The sequence below is a fragment of the Oncorhynchus masou genome, chromosome 15, assembly GCF_036934945.1.
Source record: "Oncorhynchus masou masou isolate Uvic2021 chromosome 15, UVic_Omas_1.1, whole genome shotgun sequence".
Taxonomy (NCBI): Eukaryota; Metazoa; Chordata; class Actinopteri; order Salmoniformes; family Salmonidae; genus Oncorhynchus; species Oncorhynchus masou.
In genome coordinates, this window is record NC_088226.1 from 21,490,998 (window position 1) to 21,515,612 (window position 24,615).

Genomic DNA, 24,615 nt, shown 5'->3' on the forward strand with positions numbered 1-24,615 from the left:
CATAGATGGGCATTCCTAAAATTCTATGTCAGGCGACACTGTAAACTATACCTCAGTAAGCACTGACCGACACTGATACCTTCTGGATGTCTTTTTTGGTCTTTGTCCAATGTCTTTTTTGGTGCCATCTGAACCTGCCTCGGTTTCCATATCCATGGATGTTGCTTGTTGGTCCACTCTGGACCAATCATAGGTTTGTTTCAGATTTTGTCTGGTCTGGGCAAGCTTTGATTTGGCCCAAACATAGAGGTCTATAAATTATGTATTTTCAACTTTCATTCAGAAACGAAAATGAACCTGATTTCAACATCTGGAAAATGCATATTTTCACCTTTCATTCAGAACCTAAATTGAACCTAACTTCAACGTCTTGAAAATACGGATAGTAGAGGTCTTTTTAACGTCATTTTTGCTTACCTGGGACAATTCTCGTAAGGGGCGGATATTTTGTTGTCTCTCCGAGCGCGACCAGGACCGTCACACGAGCACTTTCACTTTCCAAAGGTTAACGTCATTTGAAGTGGCCTTCCGTGCTGGCGGGAGATGTATTTTATCTTCGAAAATAACAACAACAACAACATATTGTAGGCCGTAGATGAAAACGTTTTGATTGCGTCCATCGTCTAAACTGGAATGTAGTGTTTTCGTCTCGCATGCTTTTGCGCGTCGACAGTCTGAATGGATCTATCCACCCTGGGCCTGTATTGAAATGTAAATAGCCTACAATCATACTTTCATTTCTGAATCTATATGTGCAACCAAATATGAACCTGATCATTAATTATTCAGTGAACTGGTAAATATAGCAATTTTTCAATAAAGGAAACTGAATTGAAGAGGGCAACAGCAGTTGCGATCGGCGCCAATGGACCCGTTGGATTTTCTGACAGATAAACAGTTACTGCAGTTTTTCTGCTGTAGTAAAACAGAAATGTCGTGCATGGAGCAACCACACACCTTTCTTAACCAGCTCCGAGACCACCACCTCATTCCGGAGAAAATGCACAAGGTGAGCAGTAGAGACCGCAACATTTCTATAGACATACCCACCCACTCAAAGGTTAAATTTAATCCCATCGGTCATAAAAACATGTAGGCCTACTTTGCAGGCTTTAAATAAGTTAAGGTTGTACTTAACAAATAAGTCACATATTATGCATTATTAAGGTGAAGTATGATTCAGAGAAGTTTCATTAGATTTCTCAAAATTGTCACAAGACAAGGATAAATCTCCAAGGTTCAGACCTAGTTTTACACCAGAAGTCTGTATTCAACAGCTTAAAAAACAAATATTGTTTAAATGTTTTAATAGTTTAATATTTTGAGGGTCTAGTTACATAGGCAATGTGCCTTCATTTTCAATAAATTCACTTTAAAGGTGTCATCATGAATTTGACAGTAATTTATAGGCAGCTCGTGGCATTGAAAATTCGGTATTTAATATTAAAGTACACCTACTTTAATGTGCATACAGTATCACAGCATGTATTGTGTAATGACACAGCACAATACCGTAAAATTGACTTGTACTAGGTCTATACTGTAAAAAAAGTGAATGCTACCATCATTGAAAGGAATGAATGATTGGATGAATGAATTACATTTATTGAGGTGAGGGTTTATATTTCACAGTGTTTTACAAGGGATTGGTGCAAGATTTGACCAAATATTTAGGAAGAGGTCATCACCTGAGGAAGTCTGGGAAGGAACAAACCAAATTAAAAAAGTGTCCAAAAAACAGATTTTCGCCAAGTCAAATACATTTATTGTGTTATAGGTGTCATGATACTTTAATCTAAACCAAAGTAGATAATTATAATATTGTTCTATACATCAGTTGGAGTCTATAAGCTTCACTATTAGGTCCTAAACCGAGCATAAAAGTACATCCTTGTAGCTGTGTGGGCTAATATAGTCCAAATTTTTCCCATCTGTTAAATTGAGCCAGTGTCAAGTTGAGCAAATTGAAGTGTTTTCTTCCCAGGCGTAATGCAATGCATTATTACTGGGAGATGAGTCAACAACAGGGCCTGGCCTATGTTAAATGTGTTGTAAAAAGGTGTTAAGCCCATGTTAAAAGATGCTTAAAATGATTAAAAGACAAAAAGTGATTGTGAATTGTGTTTGGTAAATATAGATAGACATGGTTTTAAAAAGATAGTGGCAATTTTATCCAGTACTGACATCTTTAGGCGGCTTAACTTATCCTGTCCCGCAGCTCACCTTACCTCATAAGTTGTGCCAAGAGACCATTTTGATGGGATTAGCTATGTTTTCAAAATTGTAATGTTATCATGAATTGTGATTATTTCCAGGGATACACAACATCCTGAAATATATGTAGATATTTTGTTAGAAAGAACACTATATTTCGCTTGACTGAGTGACGCCGAATGTAACAAAAAATGACTCAACTTACCCCTGTCCCCTAAAGTGTTTACTTTTCACAGCATATTCATTCATATTTGGTGTTTTATAGTGATGTTACGTTTGATACCTGAGCTCCGAGCCATGTGTTGAAATCTCTAAGCAGCTAACATGCTGACCAGACCGGACACGTCGCGTACGCAAGTGTTGCAAAATAAATGTACACATACATGCTATTCAATCATTGCACCCACACTGCTCGCGCACGTCAGCGAGCGTCTGCGTGGCCAGGCGCTAAAATAGAACTTGGTTCTATTTGTGACGCTCAACGCACTGCAAGTCCTACCTCTCCCATTTCCTCATTGGTTTTTAGGAGCATAAACCCACGTGGGTGATTGAAAGATGAATATTTCTGGCAAAATAACAACCCAAGGTTTATATCCCAGATCAAATTAGCTAGCAACAGCAAGCTAGCTAGCTAAATTGCCATAAATGTTTAATGCGTTTTGACCTGGCCCCAATTAATATAATTGATTCAGAGTTTGTTTTGATATTTCAACCTGATTGTCCTGATCGCATCTGGTGTGGGGGACCAAATTCAACATGTGCGCCGATGCGTGTATCACTTTATCAGGAGTACATCATCAATGACGTCCAAAGCTTCATTTGATCACGTGCTTTTTCAAACCGTGTGTTACAAAATGCGAAATCCCACTGATTTCTCTGTGGTTCCGGTACCTTCTTCGATTCCAAGCTCCTTTCAAACACCGATCTGTACTGGGCACCTTCTTACAAATATAGTTAGGATTTTGTACAAAAAAATAATAATCTGACCGGTAGCTAAGCTGGTAGAGTAGAGAACATTCAGTGACGTGAGGGTATGAGGTAGAATCCTGTTGAAGGCACACTATTTTGAAATTGGTTTTATGTGAAACAACACTTTCTGAACAGTTGAAATATTATAATTTCTTTAGTATAGTACACGCTTCTGTCTTAAGCATCCTAAATAATGCCATAGATTCTGTTTTTGAAAACGAGTAAACTTGAACACAGAAAAGGGAAGCATGATGTAAGATGCGAAGCTGGTATTCCAACTGATTATAGGCTACTGAAGCCAACAACTTACTGCTGCGCCACAGAGTTAGGTGAAAGCAACGAAGAAAAACATCGGTCTGATAATCATGCGCTGCTATTTATTGCTAACCAGCAGATGTCACTAATGTGCATTGTGAACAGATAATGAAGCTCTGTTTTTCTGCACATTTTGGTGAAAGCACCGAAGCCTTCAGAAAGCATCGGTTTCCCATCACTAGTATTTCATATCACTTGCACTTTTAGAGACCTTAAGAAAGGCTTCCAAATTGTCAGCAACTACAGGGCAAAACTGACCAAAATGACATGGCAAATGCCTTTAACTCAACCATTTAAGGTTTAAGACTAGCTGCCACTCCAAATCAAGTCAAATTGTATTTGTCACATACGTCGAATTAAACTGGTGTAGACCTTACAGTGAAATGCTTACTTACAAGCCATTAATCAACAATGCTGTATTAAGAAAATACCTTTAACAAAGTATGAGATAAGAATAACAAATTATTGAAGAGCAGCAGTAAATAACAATAGCTGGGCTATTAACAAGGGGTACCGGTAACGATGAGACATGTGCGGGGGGCACTGGTATTGAGTTAATTGAGGCAATATGTACATGTAGGTACATTTATTATAGTGACTATGCATAGATAATAACAGAGAGTAACAGCAGCGTTCCAGAGGGGAGGGGGGAAAGGCAAATATTCTGGGTAGCCATTTGATTAGCCGTTCAGGAGTCTTATGGCTTGGGGGTAGAAGCTATTTAGTAGAAGCCTCTTGGACCTAGATTTTCCCCCCCGGTACAGCTTGCCGTGCAGTAGCAGAGAGAACAGTCTCTAGGGTGGCTGGCGTCTTTGACAATTTTTAGGGCCTTCCTCTCTAGTGCCTTGCGGACATAGGCTGAGCGGTTGCCATACCAGGCAGTGATGCAATCTGCCAGGATTCTCTCGATGGGGCAGCTGTAAAACCTTGTAAGGATCTGAGGACCCATGGCAAATCTTTTCAGTCTCCTGAGGGGGAATAGGTTTTGTTGTGCCCTCTTCACAACTGTACCATGTTAGTTTATTGGTGATGTGGACGCCAAGGAACTTGAAGCTCTCAACCTGCTCCACTACAGCCCCGTCGATGAGAATGGGGGCATGCTCAGTTCTCCTTTTCCCGTAGTCCACAATCATCTCCTTTATCTTGATCACGTTGAGGGAGAGGTTGTTGTCCTTGCATCACATGGTCAGGTCTCTGAACTCCTCCCTATAGGCTGTCTCATTATTGTCGGTGATCAGGTCTACCACTGTTGTGTCATCAGCAAACTTAATGATGGTGTTGGAGTCGTGCCTGGCCGTGAAGTCATGAGTGAACAGAGATTACAGGAGGGGACTGAGCGCGCACCTCTGAGGGGCCCCTGTGTTGAGGATCAGCATGGCGGATGTGTTGTTACCTACCTGGGGCGGCCGGTCTGGAATTCCAGGATCCAGTTGCAGAGGGAGGTGTTTTGTCCCAGGGTCCTTAGTTTAGTGATGAGCTTTGAGGGGACTATGGTGATGAACACTGCGCTGTAGTCAATGAATAGCATTCTCACATAGGTGTTCATTTTGTCCAGGTGTGAAAGGGCAGTGTGGAGAGCAATAAAGATTGCATCATCTGTGGATGCAAATTGCAGTATGCAAATTGGAGTGGATCTAAGGTTTCTGGGATAATGGTGTTGATCTGAGTCATGACCAGCCTTTAAAATCATTTCATGGCTACAGATGTGAGTGCTACGGGTCGGTAGTCATTTACGCAGGTTACCTTGGTGTTCTTGGGCACGGGGACTATGGTGGTCTGCTCGAAACATGTTGGTATTACAGACTCAGACAGGAAGAGGTTTAAAAAGGCAGTGAAGATACTTGCCAGTTGGTCAACGCATGCTCTGAGTACTCGTCCTGATAATCTGTCTGGCCCTATGGCCTTGTGAATTTTGACCTGTTTAAATGTCTTACTCACATTGGCTGCGGAGAGCGTGATCACACAGTCGTCCGGAACAGCTGATGCTCCCATGCATGTTTCAGTGTTACTTTCCTTGAAGCGAGCATAGTAGTTATTTAGCCTGTCTGGTAGGCTCGTGTCACTGGGAAGCTCTCGGCTGTGCTTCCCTTTGAAGTCTGTAGTAGTTTGCTGGCCCTGCCACATCCGACGAGCATCTGAGCCTGTGTAGTACAATTCGATCTTAGTCCTGTATTGATGCTTTGCCTGTTTGATTGTTCATCAGGCATAGCGGGATTTCTTATACGTTTCCGGGTTAGAGTCCTGCTTCTTGAAAGCAGCAGCTCTACCCTTTAGCTCAGTGTGAATGTTGCCTGTAAATCATGGCTTCTGGTTGGGGTATGTACGCACAGTCACTGGGGACGACGTCCTCGATGCATTTATTGATAAAGCCAGTGACTGATGTGGTGTATTCCTCAAGGCCGTCGGAAGAATCCCGGAACATATTCCAGTTTGTGCTAGCAAATCAGTCCTGTAGTTTAGCATCTCCTTCGTCTGACCACTTTTTTATAGACCGAGTCACTGGTGCTTCCTGGTTTAATTTGTGCTTGTAAGAAGGAATTAGGAGGATAGAATTATGGTCAGATTTGCCAAATGAAGGGCGAGGAGAGCTTTGTACACATCTCTGTGTGTGGAGTAAAGGTGGTCTAGAATTGTTTTCCCTCATGTTGCACATTTAACATGCTGATAGAAATGAGGTAAAACTGATTTAAGTTTCCGTGCATTAAAGTCCCCGGCCACTAAGAGTGCCGCATCTGGATGAGAATTTTCCTGTTTGCTTATGGCAGTACACAGCTCATTGAGTGCGGATTTAGTGTCAGCATCGGTCTGTGGTGGTATGTACTGTAGACAGCTACGAAAAATACAGATGAAAACTCTCTCGGTAGATAGTGTGGTCTACTGCTTATCATGACATACTTAAGACTTCCTTATCATACAACCTCAAGACTTCCTTAGATATTGTGCATCAGCTGTTGTTTACATAAATGCATAGGTCCCCACACCATGTCTTACCAGAGGCTGCTGCTCTGTCCTGCCTGTAGAGTGTATAACCTGCCAGCTGTATGTTCTTAACCTCTTGATGCTCTGGGGGCGCTATTTCATTTTTGGATGACAAACGTTCCCGTTTTAAACAAGATATTTTGTCACAAAAAGATGCTCGACTATGCATATAATTGATAGCTTTCGAAAGAAAACACTCTGACGTGTCCAGAACTACCAAGATATTTTCTGTGCGTGCCCTAGAACGTGAGCTTCAGGCAAAACCAAGATGAGACGGCATCCAGGAAATGAGCAGGATTTTTGAGGCTCTGTTTTCCATTGTCTCCTTATATGGCTGTGAATGCGAGAGGAGTAAGTCTGCCCTTTCTGTCGTTTCCCCAAGGTGTCTGCAGCATTGTGACGTATTTGTAGGCATATCATTGGAAGATTGACCATAAGAGACCACATTTACCAGGTGTCCGCCCGGTGTCCTGCGCCGAAATTGGTGCGCAAAAGTCAGCTGCAAGTATTTTTCCATGGAATTTAGAGAAGAATGCAAGCTTCCACGAACGATATATCAATGAAGAGATATGTGAAAAAACACCTTGAGGATTGATTCCAAACAACGTTTGCCATGTTTCGGTCGATATTATGGAGTTAATTCGGAAAAAGTTTGACGTTGTAGGTGACTGAATTTTCAGTTCATTTCGGTAGCCAAATGCGATGTACAAAACGGAACGATTTCTCCTACACACATACGCTTTCAGGAAAAACTGCGCATTTGGTATGTAACTGAGAGTCTCCTCATTGAAAACATCCGAAGCTCTTCAAAGGTAAATGATTTTATTTATTTGGTTTATCTGGTTTTTGTGAAAATGTTGCGTGCTAAATGCTACTCAAAATGCTAAGCTAGCTTAGCATACTCTTACACAAATTAGTCAATTTCTATGGTTCAAAAGCATTTTTTGAAAATCTGAGATGACAGTGTTGTTAAGAAAAGGCTAAGCTTGAGAGCAGACACAATATTTTCATTTTATTTGCGATTTTCAGAAATCGTTAACGTTACGTTATGCTAATGTGCCTGAGGCTTTAGTCATGATCCCGGATCCGGGATGGGTAGTTTCAACAGGTTAATGTCGTCGTTCAGCCACGACTTGGTGAAACATAAGATATTACAGTTTTTTATGTCACGATGGCAGGATAAACATGCTTTCAGTTCATCCCATTTATTTTCCAGCGATTGAACGTTAGCTAGCAGAACGCAAGGCAAGGGCAGATTAGCCGCTCATTGCCTGATCCTCACGAGGCACCCTGATCTCTTTCCGCGAAATCTCAGTTTTCTTCTCCAGCGAATAACAGGGATCTGGGCCTGGTAGGGTGTCTGTATTATATCCCTCCCGTCCGACTCATTGAAGAAGAACTCTTCGTTCAGTTTGAGGTGAGAAATCGCAGTTCTGAAGTCCAGAAGCTCTTTTCAGTCATAAGAGTCGATAGCAGCAACATTATGTTACGAACAACGCGAAAAAACAAACAAAATAGCGCGGTTGGTTAAGAGCCAATAAGACGGCAGGCTTCCCCTCCGGCGCCATCACTACAACCAATCTGTCCTCTATACATTTTAAATTGATGGGGCGCTATAACCACATATGAGTTAAATTGGTACAGCATTCTCAATCACGGGTGCAATACCTTTTTATGCTTTTCTCGCCTTGATTTAATTTTGTATCATTTATTTTTATTTTTATACAGATTCATTTTAAATTACTTCCGTAAATCAGTTGCCGTCCCTCAATTGTTCGTGGATGATGTGTCTCCTCCTGGGCAGCACACTGTAAGGGTCTGATCTGAGCGGGTCCTTGTCCTCTTTTGGTCAGACAGGAATTTCCCTCATGCTTCTGTTGGGGTTCATTGTTCTTTGTCAATCATTGGCTCATCGGTGAAATTCGCATTATAACAATATCTTTAATTAAATCATTCAAAAACCTTTATAAATGCAATTGCAGACAGAAGTTGACAAACAGGAACATAGCACGCATGTTTCTGAGTAAGTTCTGCATCAAAGAAAAGGTCCCATGCTATTTTATCAAACCCAAAGTCCAGTTCTCTTGATGTCACTGCCTACGTCATTATCTTTTACTCATGAGACCAAAACCATGCCTACACGGCTATATAAACAAGGCTTTTAGTGTGTTATCTAAAAGATTAGCAGTAAATGTCCAAGTTGATTTATAGTGGATTGTCTGACGAGTCTCCTATCTCTTACACAGTTCTGTTTTCACAGTCACACATTTCTCAGGAAGTTTCTTCATAAGAGGCAGAGAGCCTAGAAAAGTACTGTGGAACAATATTAAACCTCAAAATCTATATATATTGTTCATCTGTAGTCTAGGACCCTGTAAATGTAACGAGGGAGAGGTTGTTTAACCCCTTCCCTTCTATTAATACAACATAAGCATAATCAATTTGTCACGACTTCTACCGAAGTCGTTGCCTCTCCTTGTTCGGGCGGTGCTCGGCGTTCGACGTCACCGGTCTTGTAGCCATCATTGATCCTTTTTTAATTTTCCATTGGTTTTGTCTTCCCACACACCTGTTTTCAATCCCATTCATTACCTGTTGTGTATTTAACCCTCTGTTTCCCCTCATGTCTTTGTCAGAGATTGTTTTATTGTCAGTATAGTTTGATGTTGTATAGGTGCGCGTCGGGTCCTCGTACCCATTTTTGTTTGTTTATGTACATTTTAGTGTTATGGAGCATACTCTGTGAACTTTATTAAAAGACTCCATTTTACACTCCGTTTGACTCTCCTGCGCCTGACTTCCCTGCCACCTACACACCTATGCCTGACACAATTATTCTAATAGATCAATCATTTGGTACAGCCCCAATCATGACCCCTAAGTGACTCCTGACACTTCATAAAATGCGCCACCGAGATTCCTCACAGACCCCTACTGGAAAGCTCTGCTGGCAGAATCAATCACTCGAAGTCAATCTTAAATTAATCATTGTTTATTGTCAGCGCGCTGGAGAGGTTCCAACCAATTCAATGGACCATAGTACACATGTCAATCAGGAGCTCTGCTGGGCAGACCCAGCAGTTGTCTTTATATATGGCTATACACAGACAAGTTATATTTGCATGATTTAGCATATTTAATTAATCATTACCGTTTTGTTTCATTCATGTGACCGACCAATACTGGTTCATAACATGTGACCGACCAACATCTCACGAGGCTTCTCCTCTCTAAGCTGAGACCTTGAGACCTAGCTTTTGTTTGTTCTCAAAACAAGGTCTGAAACATTACTGTATAGTAATTCCATTAATTCCTCTGGAGGACTGCACTTAATCTGTCTCGGACAAGGTGACTTTCATCAATCGGCTCTATTTATGCTCAGATTCTAAAATGCTAATTAGCGTCAAAGTAGACATCCTGCAAGACTACAAATCCCTGGAAGCTCCTGCACATCATTTCTAGCTGACACCTTTGCATTAGCAAAGGCATTGTGTCAATTTTAAACTTGCACAAGACATTTCACAGAATTTTCCATTTAAAGAAATGTAGCTAATTTATTAATTACTACATTTAGCTAACGTTAGATAGTTAATCCAGAGATTCTTACCGATGCCTCGATTCGGCAGACTTGTAACCACATTAGTAGCTAATTAGCATTTCATTTTTTGGGGGGGGGGGGGTTAAATACAGGCAAATATATTTATAAAAGTCACCTTGTCCTTTACACGGTTATCAAAACGTCACGCCAGGGTAAGCCTACATGAAAGACAGCCCTTATTTTAAGTGTTTTTAAAAAATGATGGGAAAAATGAATGGTGGAAAAAAGATTGTAACCATTTCGCGGTTTGACCGCGAAAGGTTCCTTGAGGATCTCCAGGGTTCAGCAGGCCAACAATAATCCTAAGAGTGTTCTGTGTACACTAAGACCATTCACTGTCCTATTACTAGCTGGATACAAACAATATAAATAACAGGTCTTTGAATGTTGTAAGAGTGGACATTGGAGTTGAGGATCATTGATTAGTAATGCCTGACGTGTGTCCATGAATTCCACTCTGTCACACGAACTGATTGGGATGGTAGTTGCTTCTAGAGAATCAAGTATCACTCTACTCCAGCCACAATTTGACCATGGTGTTGTATTTGACCCCTCCTGCAGAAGCTGATTCGGTGTAAGAGTAAGGAGGTGAGGGAGAAGGTTGTGTACCAGGTGTTGGACTTGGTGGAGGCAGAGAGGCCCAACAGCATCAAGGTGTTCTGGAACTGTGTGTTCAGGGATCACCTCCTGCTGCAGTACCCCACGTTACGCCTGCTCCGAAACCGCCTGCTGGACGGTCAGTTCTGGAGCCTTCACTCTTATTGTTGTATTATTATGGTATTATTTTGGCATTTGTATGGATAGGTTAATATCTATATATTATTCTAACTCCTAGTATAATAGTATAATATAAATGTAGTCACAATGGTGGATACTTTGAAGTTGAGGTTCAAAGCCTTATCAAATTTGTATTTATTATAATTTGTTATTAGGTGTACATTAATTAGGTTGCATGGTTGGCTCAATTTTGCCTCCAATCCCTTGTAGGGTCGTTCACATTTTATGAGAATCTGCCAGAGAAGATGGAGAAGGAAGAGGAGGAGGAGGATAAGAAGAAGAAGGCTTCAGCAGATGGGGAAGAGGAAGAGGAGGAGGAGGAGAAAAAGACAGGAAAGAAAAAGAGTAAAAAGAAAAGTGAGAGTGCAGAGAAGGGCATACCCAGCACGTCCACCCAGTCCACCCCCAGTCAGAAGAGGAAAGTCCAGAGGGTCAAGAACTGTGAGTCCCAGGCTTCATGTTCCCTGGGGGAAAGAGGAGGCCTTGAATCAGAAAGTCTAAAGTGCCTCTGTAACTTCAAACAGACATTTTCTTGAGTAAATATTGACTCTTGAATTCATAGTGTTGGAAGTAGTGGGGGGAGGGAATATTTCATTTTTATTTTCAAGTCACATCTTAATGACTGTCCCTAACATGTCCCAATGCAGGTTCTCCTTTTTGCAAGGGGGAGAAATGTGACATCTGGACCTGGCCCTTCTACAAGATCCAGCTCCCAGTCACCTGTGGGGACAAGGAAGGCATACTCATAAGAAACAAGCTGGCCACAGGTACGTCGTAACAATGGACTTAATATGATATGTTTGTGTGTAATGGTTGGCTCATTGACATTGCAAATGGGGAATAACCAACCACGAAGAGGCGTTGCCAGCTGTGAACTCTATAGGTAACATGCAACCATGGTGAATGTGACTGTTAGCCTACATCAAATGTTGCAATGGTAAAAAGTTGGATATTATTTTCGTCGGCATGAATACTTTGCCTACTCTAATATGTTGGCATGCATCTCTTTTTTAACCAATTCTGATGGTTCTTAAAAGTGGAATTTTGCTAATATTGCCGTTATATCAACTCTGAAAATCTTTGGCACAGTAGGCATCAATTCACTTGCCAATAATGTTGCATACTTGTGAAAGGTCTATCATTTTCATTGAACACAAAGTTAACATAAGCCCTAGATGCCTTCAATTGGCCAATTTATAGGCATGCCCAATTTTAACATATTATTTTAACAAAGTGATGTTATGTAGGTAAATTAAATAATCAAAATAAAAACGTGTTTATTTATTAGCCTAGTTGTTATAAGTATTTAGGCATATAGTTGTGAAATAGGTCTCATGTGACATCATTGTCAAAAGCTCAAGACATACTGTTACATGCAAAATATATATTACATTTTTACCCCTTTTTCTCCCCAATTTCGTGGTATCCAATTGTTTTTAGTAGCTACTATCTTGTCTCATCGCTACAACTCCCGTACGGGCTCGGGAGAGATGAAGGTTGAAAATCATGCGTCCTCCGATACACAACCCAACCAAGCCGCACTGCTTCTTAACACAGCGCGCATCCAACCCGGAAGCCAGCCGCACCGGATTGGACACCTGCTAATAACTCCTAACTGGTTAGGACAGCTCATGAGGTGTCCTAAATATCTATAGACTTGGTGTGACTCTTATTTATAGCTTCACCTCTTATAGTTTCAAGGATAGCTATAGTTTTTTCCCATCAGCACTTACTGTAAATGTTCTACTCTGAGACCCTTTGTGAATATGGGCCCAGATCTAATGCATAGACTTTAGTGGGTTAACACAGTATTGTGATGTGCAGGAAACCCATGTTTCAATCACAGTCAGGCACATGTGTACTACGGTCCATTTTTACTTTGCATGGTTTTAATTTGTGGTGGTGTGAATGATGTCTGACTTCATCATTGGTTTGTCTCTGGGGAGAGGTGCATTGTGGTCCAGTGTTGCTGGTTGATGTCTGACTTCCTCATTGTTTGTTTTTTCAGGGGAGAGGTGCATTGTGGTCCAGGGTCGCTGGTTCACCCCAAGTGGCTTTGAGGAGTTTGGGGGGAAGAAGAGCAGAAAGAACTGGAAGTACAGTATCCACTGTAGAAACACCACTCTGGGAGAACTGATCCAGGTATAGCATATATTTTGATTACATTTATTTGACAATTCAAACCACACGTGGATACAATACATTTAAAATCATCAAATAAAACACAGAAAAGTTGAACAGCTTGGTCATTTTTCATACTCTAATCAGGCCTATGTCATTTGGACAATGTTTCCATACACTACTACACTCTGGGATATATATACAGTACCAGTCAAAAGTTTGGACACACCTACTCATTCCAGGGTTTTTCTTTATTTTTACTATTATTCTACATTGTATTCTACATTGTAGAATAATAGCGAAGACATCAAAACTATGAAATTACACATATGGAATCATGTAGTAACCAAAAAAGTGTGAAAAAAAATCAAAATATATTTTATACTTGACATTCATAGTAGCCACCATTTGCCTTGATGACAGCTTTGCACACTCTTGGCATTCTCTGAACCAGCTTCATGAGGTAGTCACCTGGAAAGCATTTCAAACCAACAGGTGAGCCTTTGTAAGTTAATTTGTGGAATTTCTTTCCTTATTAATGCATTTGAGCCAATCAACTGTGTTGTGACAATGTACGGACGATAACCCTATCTGGTAAAATACCATGTCCATATTATGGCAAGAACAGCTTAAATAAGCAAAGATAAATGACAGTCCATCATTACTTTAAGACATGAAGGTTAGTCAATCCGGAAAATGTCAAGAACTTTGAAATTTTCTTCAAGTGCATTTGCAAAAACCATCAAGCGCTATGATGAAACTGGCTCTCATGATGACTGCCGCAGGAAAGGAAGACCCAGAATTACCTCTGCTGCAGAGGATAAGTTAATTAGAGTTAACTGCACCTCAGATTGTAGCCCAAATATATGCTTCACAGAGTTCAAGTAACAGACACATCTCAACATCAACTGTTCAGAGGAGACTGCTTGAATCAGGCCTTCATGGTCAAATTGCTGCAAAGAAACCACTGGTAGGCAACAACACATCTGCCACACTGACCCTCCAGACTAGGGCCCCTCAGGGATGCGTGCTTAGTCCCCTCCTGTACTCCCTGTTCACCCACGACTGCATGACCACGCACGACTCCAACACCATCATTACGTTTGCCAACGACACGACGGTAGTAGGCCTGATCACCAATGATGTTGAGAACCTAAAGGGAGGAGGTCAGAGACCTGGCAGTGTAGTGCTAGGACAACAACCTCTCCCTCAACATCAGCAAGACAAAGGAACTGATCGTGGACTACAGGAGACAGAGGACCGAGCACACCCCCATTCACATCGACAGGGCTGTAGTGGAGCCGGTCGAGAGCTTCAAGTTCCTCAGTGTCCACATCACTAAGTATCTTTCATGGTCCAAACACACCAACATGGCACGACAACGCCTATTCCCCCTTTAGGAGGCTGAAAAGATTTAGCATGGGCCCTCAGATCCTCAAAAAGTTCTACAGCTGCACCATTGAGAGCATCTTGACTGGCTGCATCATCACTTGGTATGGCAACTGCTTGGCATCCAACTGCAAGGCACTACAGAGGGTAGTGCGTATGGCCCAGTACATCACCGGGGCCAAACTCCCTGCCATCCAGGACCTCTATACCAGGCGGTGTCAGAGGAAGTCCCAAACAATATATCAAAGACTCCAGCCACCCAAGCCATAGACGGTTAATTATGCCTCTGCATGGTAAACGGTACCAATGCACCAAGTCTGGAACCAATAGGACCCTGAACAGCTTCTACACGCAATCCATAAGATTTCTAAACAAGACTGCTAGATAGCTAATCAAATGGCTACCCAGACTACCTGCATTGACCCTTTTTTGCAATAACTCTTTTGCACTGACTATGCACATAACCTGGACTCTACCCACACATTAACACATACTTACACTGAGACCTGACCCACATACATAAAAACACCCACTACATACACCCACTTGGGATTCATATTGTCCAGAGAATCTACCAAGTCTCAATACTAGGAATAATTCATAATTATCCAGAGTCCCGGGAAATGTCCATAACAACTGGAAGTGTCCATTTAAAGTTTTTAAAACCAAGTTATGGTCCCTATGCCAGGGTTCTCCCCAAATAAGAGGGGCACTGCGCCACCTTGTCGGCTGGGCTGCACCACTATGTAAAGATCTCAGAGCAAATAAAACTGCTTGCTTAACCCGGGTTTATTAAGTGCATTCGAGTCGCGTGTGCAGTCCGGCAGTGTCAATTATGCGTGTGCTTTGAATTCATGCTCACTTTGTGTGAAGTAAATACGCTAAGCTAAAGGCTTCCATGCCACAACCTGTTAGGATTATTTTATTTTTTGCTAATCTAATGCTGCTCCTGTTGTGTATTTTATGTAATTGCATTAGTGCCGACATTGGGTGAAAATCTCATTACATTTCTTAAGGAAATGGGAAGTGTAAGTGTTTTCGGGACAGTCCCGGGATCCCGGTTACCGATAATTAATGATAATTAAAGACATGCTCCAGAACTTTGGTGACTAGTAAGTCTCTTTTTTTTTTACCTCCCGCTTTGGACTGGATGTGTCAATGTGTAGTTCATAAATGCATAATTTATGAGCAGAATGACTGTCTTATTTAATTAGCCATGAAATCCCTAGTTTGAAAGTGACTGTGCACTGGGGGCTGTGCAGTGCCATTTCCCCTACATGTCCCCCATGTGGGCCAGCCCCCTAGCAATTAGAGTTCTGCCCAATGAGCTTCAGCTCCTTGCCATTTGAGTGACAGCTAGTTAGATGCACACACAGCAGCGCAAGCGAGCGAGAGAGCAATGACGTGGTGCACATCTGCACAAATGTGATGTAGGATGCAATTTTCGGGGACCATTAGCCTTTTGGCTCATTAGCATACTTTCAGAACTATTGGCTATAATGTTTTAATACAGTTTTTTTTTAGTGGGTAGATCAGCTTTAATATTGCTGATAGATTGTGGGTTCTATCAATGTAATTGTTTGCATAAATTCCAATCCCCCATATATATATATATTTTAATATATTTGTTTCCTTCTTTATCATTTTACCCTAATCCTTCCACCCCTCCCCTAGCTGGAGTAAAATAATGGACAACAATACTTAGGCTTCTACTTTCAGTTTATACATATTATATAAATTTTACATACACAGTGTATTTTACATTACTTATATATTTTTATTCATTTTTAGTCCGACACTTCAGCTACCCTCAACCCCTTCCATCTATCTCTAATTTCCATCAACTGTGCTGTAATGTTTCACAAAAGTTCTGAACCTTTCTATTCTCATAATTTCTACAGATTGTAAATTAAAGATGAATATTTTTCCTAAGATTAGCTTCAGCCATTCCTAAACTTGCAACCAAAAACAAGCTACAGTTACGTAATTTAACTGATGCTCTAATCCAGAGCGATTTACAGGAGCAATTACGTTTAAGTGACTTGCTCAAGGGCACATCAACAAGGGCTCTTAACCACTAGGCTACCTGCTGCCCTACATATGGGCAGTACCAAAACAAGTTATCTAATGATTCTGTCTCCTCGCAGCAAAATCTCCAGAGCTGGGATTGGTTGTATCCCTCATATACATAACATTCTATTGGTTGCAAGAATGTTGTATAATAATTAAATGGAAAAACAAACTTTTTAATCCAGTGTTGTTTTGCGTATCAGTTCATAAACCACATGCTATGGAATCGGCACATCGAAAATCTCTTCCTAACTATTTTGAGCAGCTTTCAATTTTTTGGGTTATTAATGGAAACTGGTATACTTTTTGTAATCACAATTTTCTTTAACAAATGTTGGTCTTTAATGTAGGGTCGACAGACAACTGCCTTACCTTCTTCCCCTTCCACATGCCTCTTCCAATTTGGATATAGCAGGCATTTACATATATTTTTGTTAGCTGCATGTGTGACAACTCCAACAGTCATATTTATGATATCATTAACCTCTCTGCACACAGATCCGGGATGAAATTCGACAACATACGGTGATTGCTACATAAATAGTTATATTAAACATTCATGAAAATACAAGTGTCTCACATGTTTCGAAAGCCTAGAATCTTGCTAATCCAACTGCGTTGTCAGAATTAAAAAAGGATTTACTGAGAAAGAATACGATGCGATTATCTGAGGATAGAGCCCCATAAAAAACAACTATTTCAACCAGCACAAGCGTAACAAAATCACAAACTGCAATAAAATAAATCGTTTACCTTTGACAATCTTCCTCTGTTTGCAATCCCAATGCTCATTGTTACACAATGAATTGTCTTTTGTTTGATAAAATCCATTTTTATAGCCTAACACGAAAGATTTTGTGAACCCCTTGTGTCGTGAATTCCGTCTCATTCCATTTGACGACACATTCGATGTAAATAATCACACGAAATGTGACTTTTCCAGTCATGTTTGGTTTCATTGCAATCAACTGAACCTGATGGGTCATTTCGCAGGATGTATTGACTGAAAGAAACTGATTTGAAGACAACAAGTAATGACATCATTGTGCACCAATGATATGACTGCTGTTTCGTTGATTGACTGTATTTTAACTCAATGACCACTGATCGTCTTGAAATCTAGCTGGGTAGATAGCCAATGAGCTGAGGTAAACGGCAATATGTAATGTTTATGTGTTGGAAGACCAACCCATGTAGTAAACTCCGGCGTAAAGAGGGTCATTCGCCATTGAAGTTTCATGCCGGAAACGAGCAACGCATGTTATGCACAGCGTTGTTTTGGTAAAGCGCATCTTCAGCTGTTTATATATCAATCAGTATGGCGAATAAGTCAGGGAAAGCTAAATCTAAGACTAGATATACAGATGTACACACAATTTTTGAAGAAATTGATCGGGAAAGTGAGACAGAGATTGTTGGAGGACGATTAATTTAGCGATTCCCAAATGGAGGAATATTTTTTGAATGGAGAGGACATCGTTTTGGACTGGTAAGTTCTTCTCATGCTAATGCCGTTGTTTGAAATTAATAATATAAAATATTATTTGTAATTTTTAAAAATGTTAGTAGCAATATATAAAAATGTAATGTAATGAAATGTGAGATGCGTGTGTCTGCCGTCATAATATAAATGAGACAGTAGACCTAGCTGAAATGTCATAATTCCCATAATTCAAACATTTACAAAGAAAATAGAAAATATCACACATTTATTGTTTTACTTGTACTTGTAAAAAATACATTCCTCTCACCTCAATGTGTCACGACTTCCGCCAAAGTTAGTTCCTCTCCTTGTTCAGGCGGCATTCGTTGGTCTGCGTTGCCGGTTTTCTAGCCATCATCGATCCACTTTTCATTTTCCATTTGTTTTGACTTGTCTTCCCACACACCTGGTTTCAATTCCATCATTACATGCTGTGTATTTAACCTTCTGTTCCCCCCATGTTCTTGTCCGGAATTGTTTATTGCAATTTATTGTAGTTTATTGTATTGCTTGTGCACGTTATTTTGGTGTGCGACGGGTTTTGTACCCATTGATTTATTGTTCTGTTTCCGCTGGTTTTTATTATTAAACTGCGCCGTTGTAAACACAGTTTTTGCTCTCCTGCGCTTGACTTCTCTCCCGCCAGTACGCACGCCGTACACAATGTTTTGTCATGCTGACATGAACTGACCAGGTGGATGAGTTATTTCAAAGAATTCACACAGGTCCATTTCTGTTGGTAGTAATTAGCACTGTCACAACCAACCCGTGAGGCAACCAACCCCGGTCTCCCATACTTTTACCACAGCATATCGGTTTATCATTACATACACCAGAGAATTGGGCCAGACAGAGCAACGAACTATAGCTACACATTATACCCTTTTTGTTTTTCTGTAAAGAAACAAACTGTACAGTTATTTCACTGATGTTCCAATCAGTCACTCAACACTCAAAACCCATGTCTGTTCCCCTTCTCTCCCCCTTCATTTCACCATTCCACCCACCTCAGGGAGGTCATTTAACTTCACCAGACATTAAAAGAAGAAAGAGTGCACAGGTAGGAGACCAATCTTTCAATATACCACATTATCTGGATTAACAGCCAACTTTATTTGACTATTTAGTTGTACAAATGATCTCAAATGCTTAGTACATCCACATCATACTGTATATCTATATAACAGTACAGCATCATTCCATGTAAAAAATTATTTCGTAATAACTGAATTAAAAAATATGTCCTTGCCTTTAACAACTGAATGTAATCCAGGATCACCACCCTGGTTCCTCATCCACTGTTCGGAGGTCCCTACAAATGAATAGAACGGTAACACAGCACGGTAATTCAGCTTCTGTAAGTACAACCTTATACCATACTGGGCATAGAAACCTGTGGAACCATTGAAAATGCATAGAAAGTGCTGCATCGTCATAGCATCTGAGTACATGTTGTTTATAGATGTTAGACATATATTAGTTTTATTGCAACATCTGAACTTGACAACAGCTTAGCCTTATCCGTTGATATTGTGATGTTTATACGGGCATGAATGTATATTTCTTGTGCGTGATCATACTTTGACCAATGATAATTTTGTTTGTCCATGTTCTTACCATATTGGATAAAGAAGAGTGTATTATGTGACTGATATATGTAAAACTGGACTGTCCCTTTTTTCCTATCTAGGCCAAGAGAGCACTGTTTCCCTTCAACCAATCAGCGGGCTCAATCACAGGTATGTACACCAATCACAACTCAATGGAATCGTTCTGAATCCTTTAGACATGACTATCTGGTAAAGCGGATGGTGTTGTCTCTCTAACTTTGTGTTTTTGTTGTTATAAGGTTTTGTGACGCAGGCCTGACCTTTCACACTTATATAATAAACCATCTTTCCCTAAACCTCTTATCTTTACTTCAGAATCTGAGGAGGATGACAATGATGAGGAGGAAGAGGAGGAAGAAGAAGCTGAGCAGGAAAGAGAGGAAGGAGAGAGAAGAGATCAGGCAAACACTGCTGGAGAGAGCAGTACAGGAGGCAGCCATTGTGGTGTGAAAAAGTCTGTCTTCAAAGTCACCTGTGGAGCCATCAATGGAATGCTACATAAAGATCGGTTTGCATCAGGTACAAATTTTACTGGAGACACTTTTACATGTTGGCAACCCTCTTTCTCTGGCTGCACCTCAAATACTGACCCCACGTAGTGCTTTTATCAAGCAGAAAACCCATTTCAGCAGATCCACAAGGTCTGCCATGAGAGGTGACTATATAGTTCCCTTCAGGAAAAGCACCTTCAGTCAGACGGCTTTCACTGAGAGCTTCCCATGTCTGGAACTCACTGCCTTCAGACACACGTAACTGTGCAACACTCAACCTGTCTGTAGTTTGTGAGGTGTGTAGATATTGTTTGTTCATTTTCTGTCTTTTGTTTGGTTGCTTATTGTGTTATTGCTCTGTCTGTCTGCATACTAAGAGTTGGTTGTCATATGTTGCTGCTCTCTGCTCTGTATGTGCTCATTGTCTGTACTGCCCCGGGACTACGGTCAAAAGTTTGCTGACTTGCTAAAACCGGCACTTGTACTGAAAATGTCCCTGCAAACATAAACGTAATAAAGTAAATGACACCATTTTTGCTATTATCTATAATACGCTACATGTTATTTTACCATAGCCCCATGTCACTCTGGTCAGCTGTAATGTGCCATATTGGATTTATACTAGGGTTATAATTGGGTTTCATTTGAGCTTGTCCTTCTTCTCTGTTTCCACACAGGGTCGCGTGGAAAAGAGCATCCGTACGGAGCTGCGCTGGATGACCCCGGTGGAGTTTCTGACGGGGGGGTCAGCTCTGGAAGATCCCTCCTGGAAGAAAGACATCCAGTGGGACGGGAAACCACTCAGCGTCCTCATCGAGGTGCAGACGGAAAGAGAACAGAGATAGAGGAAGGGAGATGAGAGAAAAAAATAGTGTTTGACACTTACCAACCTACTGTACAAGGAATGGCTTAAGATAGTCTGCAAGGTCTTTAAAGACCTGCGATGAAAACATTTCCCTTCTTAAAAAACGTTTTACTAGTTCTACTACTGTCTTTGTTTGTTTCTCATTTTCAGAGTAAGATCTTGGACATCCACCCTCTCCTGTGTAAGTGCAAGCTGTGCAGCTCCACGGCCAAAGACAGGGTATGTTTCCCCTCGATCCTCAGGAACATGGTGGCACCCACTTACCAATCACATTGGTTAAACGAATGCTTCAGTTGCAATAATGAAATTCCAAGATGTTTCTTAACATCACTGTACAGGATTAATTGACGCAAACAAATTACAATGATTCACAGTGATAATTCTTCTGGTGTCCTGCGCAGTGAGCACCACATGGATTATGAAAAATAAATCAGTACACAATAAGTAGATAAGGTTATCCAAGCAATAATAATAATAATAATAATAATAACCCTAGACCAGTAAAAATAATACAAAATAAATACAGAAAAATTCAACAGATGGTGTTTCAACCTGATCTTGCATAAATAGAATATTCAAGTGTGAGATCAGCGAGAAGACTGTGAGACAGCCCTACAGACAATCTATACACATATGTGCACTTTGCTATATAGGAGCTAAATAGTTTTAGAATGTAATTACTGGTCTCCCTTCTTTTATTCCAGGCTTTATAAAACAAATCAGCAAACAGAAATACACAATGTACAAAAAAACGTTTCAGTTTCTCCTCATCACTCAGCCACATATTGCCAGGGTAAATCAGGTGGGCTTTCTAGAATAAGGAAAAATGTATATATCGCAGTAGGAAGTGCAATAGATGATCAAATGAATGTTATTCTCTATTTCTTCGAGGTCACAATAGTTACATCGTTTTTCCTCATGCATTTTACCATTATCCTGACCTGTTTCAATACGCAGGGGAAATATCCCTGGTCTTACACATGGCGATCTCTTGCTTTTAGGTAGGTTGTACATAATATACTGTATCTCTCATACACAAATTCACACTTAATCAAATCAAATTGTTCATGGGTTTATGAAACTTCTTAAGGCTAGGCGCCCCGCAAGCGGGTTAACTTCCTGTGAAGCTGCAATTCAAATAAATAATCATAAAAATTATGAATGTTAAACATTTAGGAACATATAAGTGTCTTATTTCGTTTAAAAGTTTACATTTTTGTTAATCTAACTGCACTGTCCGATTTACAATAGGCTTTACAGTGAAGGACGGCACCCCACATCAAAATATTTTTCCTCCAGCACAGGTTTCATAAATTCACAAATAGCGATTAAATATTCACTTACTTTTTGAAAATCTTCTTCTGATTTGGGATCCAAAGGGTCCCAGCTACAACATGTAGTGTCGTTTTGTTAGATAAAATCCTTCTTTATATCCCAAAAAGTCTGTTTAGTTGGAGCCATCGATTTGAGTAATCCACTCATTCAAAATGCAGAGAAAGGAATCCATAAATCTACCTCTAAACTTTGTTAAAACAAGTCAAAATATGTTTCTATACAATCCTCAGATACCCTCAAATGTAATTAAACTATAATATTTCAAACGGAAAGAAGTATGTTTAATAGGCAAGTGCGCGTCCTCTTTGTCGGGTGGTAATTTCACACTCTTGAATCCCTGTATCAAAACTCATAATTCTTCCTCGTTTGGGAAGAAACAAGCCTGAAGCGTTGAACAAAGACTGCGGATGTCCAGTGGAAGCCATAGGAATTGCATACTGGAAGCTAGATTTAAAAAAAATCCCTAAATGTTCTAGCATGGGCTCTCAAAAAAAAAAAGTTGGTTTTTCTTTGTATTTTCTCCTACCATATCTTGTGTGTTATAGTCTCCTACATTAGTTTAACATTTCTACAAACGTCAGACTGTTTTTTTTTCAATGGTACCAATTACATGCATATCCTGGCTTCAGGGCCTGAGCAGCAGGCAGTTTATTTTGGGCAAGTCAGTCAGGCGGAAATTGAGAAAAAAGACCCTAGCCTGAATCTCCCCCACCCATTTATTTTCATATTGTGTTATCAGTTGTTTCTAGTGACTATATCTCCCTTAATTTGGTCTTCATACAAATGTCAAAAGTCAGACTGCTGGAAAAGGTCCAACATTTTGGTTGCCCAGGCTCCTCCTGTGAAGAGATCCAATTGAAAAACATTCCCTGCAAGTCTATTCCAAAGTCTCACCATGCACGCCATCCATCTCACTTCCCCTGGGTTTCCAGTCCAGTTATTGCCAGCATAGGCGCAAACTTGTGGATACCTAAAGAATAAGTACTGCTTTGAGATACCTCTTAGCATCTCACACTCCTGCTGAATAGTACACAACAGGACACACATGTCTGAAAGTTTGGAATATGTGGCATAACCAATATCTTTGAGTGTTTTTGTTTTTCCTATAAATCCCCCAACAGCTCTACATGCTGAGTCAGCCAGGGCAGATGTGCTGTATTGAAAGGTCTTATGTTCATCAAAATAAGACCCAAATATTTATAGTTGCTAGTAAACTCAAGAATGTCTTCACAACCACAAAATTGAAAACCAATTGACTGGACGTAATAACACTTTCCGCAGGCTTTGTTCAGTTTCTGCCATAAAAATACATCAGCATTTCATCATCATATCCTACTCCAGTATTTAACTGTTTCATTTATTTTGTACAATATTCGTTAACACACAAACGGGCAGTTGGTGCTTGATTGTTAACCATTTCCTTCTCACCTACCTCTCTTCTCTGTCTTGGCAGCATGAACAAGATAACGATGACGACTGCTTCATCTGTAGAAGCCAGGGCAACTTGATATGCTGTGATGAGTGTCCTCGCTCCTTCCATCAGAGATGTCATCTTCCGAATGTGGATGGCGCCATGATGGGGTGAGAAGAGTTGAGGGTTTATGAGAGACAGAGTGAGAGAAAGAGATTGATACAAGAGAGGTCTGTTTGTTCTGTGTACTGTAGGTAAACGTAGCTGTCTTATCTGTGCACTTATCTGTGCACTATTGTGTGTGTGTGTGTGTGTGTGTGTGTGTGTGTGTGTGTGTGTGTGTGTGTGTGTGTGTGTGTGTGTGTGTGTGTGTGTGTGTGTGTGTGTAATCACAGGGATGATTGTCCGTGGATCTGTACATTCTGTGTACTGAGGGACAGTCAGTCGTGGCGTTACCCCAAACAAAATACCTACCAGGAAGCCTTGACCTGCCGAATCTCAGACAACCTACTGGTGAGGAGCCTGAATGAATGACTTCTACCATTGGGCCAATTGCCTCCAATTGCCTGTCTGTTATAATCATCATTATATACTTCACATGAAATAATTATTCAGAATTAAATGTAAGCAATCTTTGACCAGTCACATAAAGGTGTGTTTACTCTGACAGGAATGCCAGTACCTCCTGCTGTGTCTATACCATGCGGACGAGGACCACATCTTTGTGGCAGATCCTTGCATCCACGTAAGTTTGCTTGGTTCAATCTATCTCTCTCTCTCTCTCTCTCTCTCTCTCTCTCCCTCTCTCCCTCTCTCTTTGTAACTCCCCCCCCCTCTCTCTCTCTCTCTCTCTCTCTCTCTTTGTAGCTCCTCTCTCTCTCTTCTCTCCCTCTCTCTTTGTAGCTCCTCTCTCTCTTCTCTCCCTCTCTCTTTGTAACTCTCTCTCTCTCTCTCTCTCTCTCTCTCTCTCTTTGTAGCTCCTCTCTCT

At 40.7% G+C, this 24,615-nt stretch overlaps 1 protein-coding gene across 2 annotated transcripts; it reads left to right on the forward strand.

Annotated features, from left to right (window-relative positions):
• Positions 1-455: 455 nt before the first annotated feature.
• Positions 456-23,743, forward strand: LOC135555878 (uncharacterized). Of its 2 annotated transcripts, XM_064988667.1 has the most exons (12): positions 456-1,009; positions 10,637-10,811; positions 11,063-11,293; positions 11,500-11,619; positions 12,861-12,994; positions 18,928-18,975; positions 19,189-19,272; positions 19,606-19,654; positions 19,841-20,044; positions 20,694-20,834; positions 21,032-21,100; positions 23,670-23,734. In XM_064988667.1, exons 1-11 carry the CDS (start codon positions 866-868, stop codon positions 21,034-21,036), a joined length of 1,335 nt encoding a protein of 444 aa, XP_064844739.1. In that variant the 5' UTR covers positions 456-865; the 3' UTR covers positions 21,037-21,100; positions 23,670-23,734. The 2 variants fall into 2 exon arrangements, with proteins under 2 accessions (XP_064844739.1, XP_064844737.1); XM_064988665.1 differs by having other exon boundaries at positions 20,694-21,100; positions 23,670-23,743.
• The last annotated feature ends 872 nt before the right edge of the window (positions 23,744-24,615 follow it).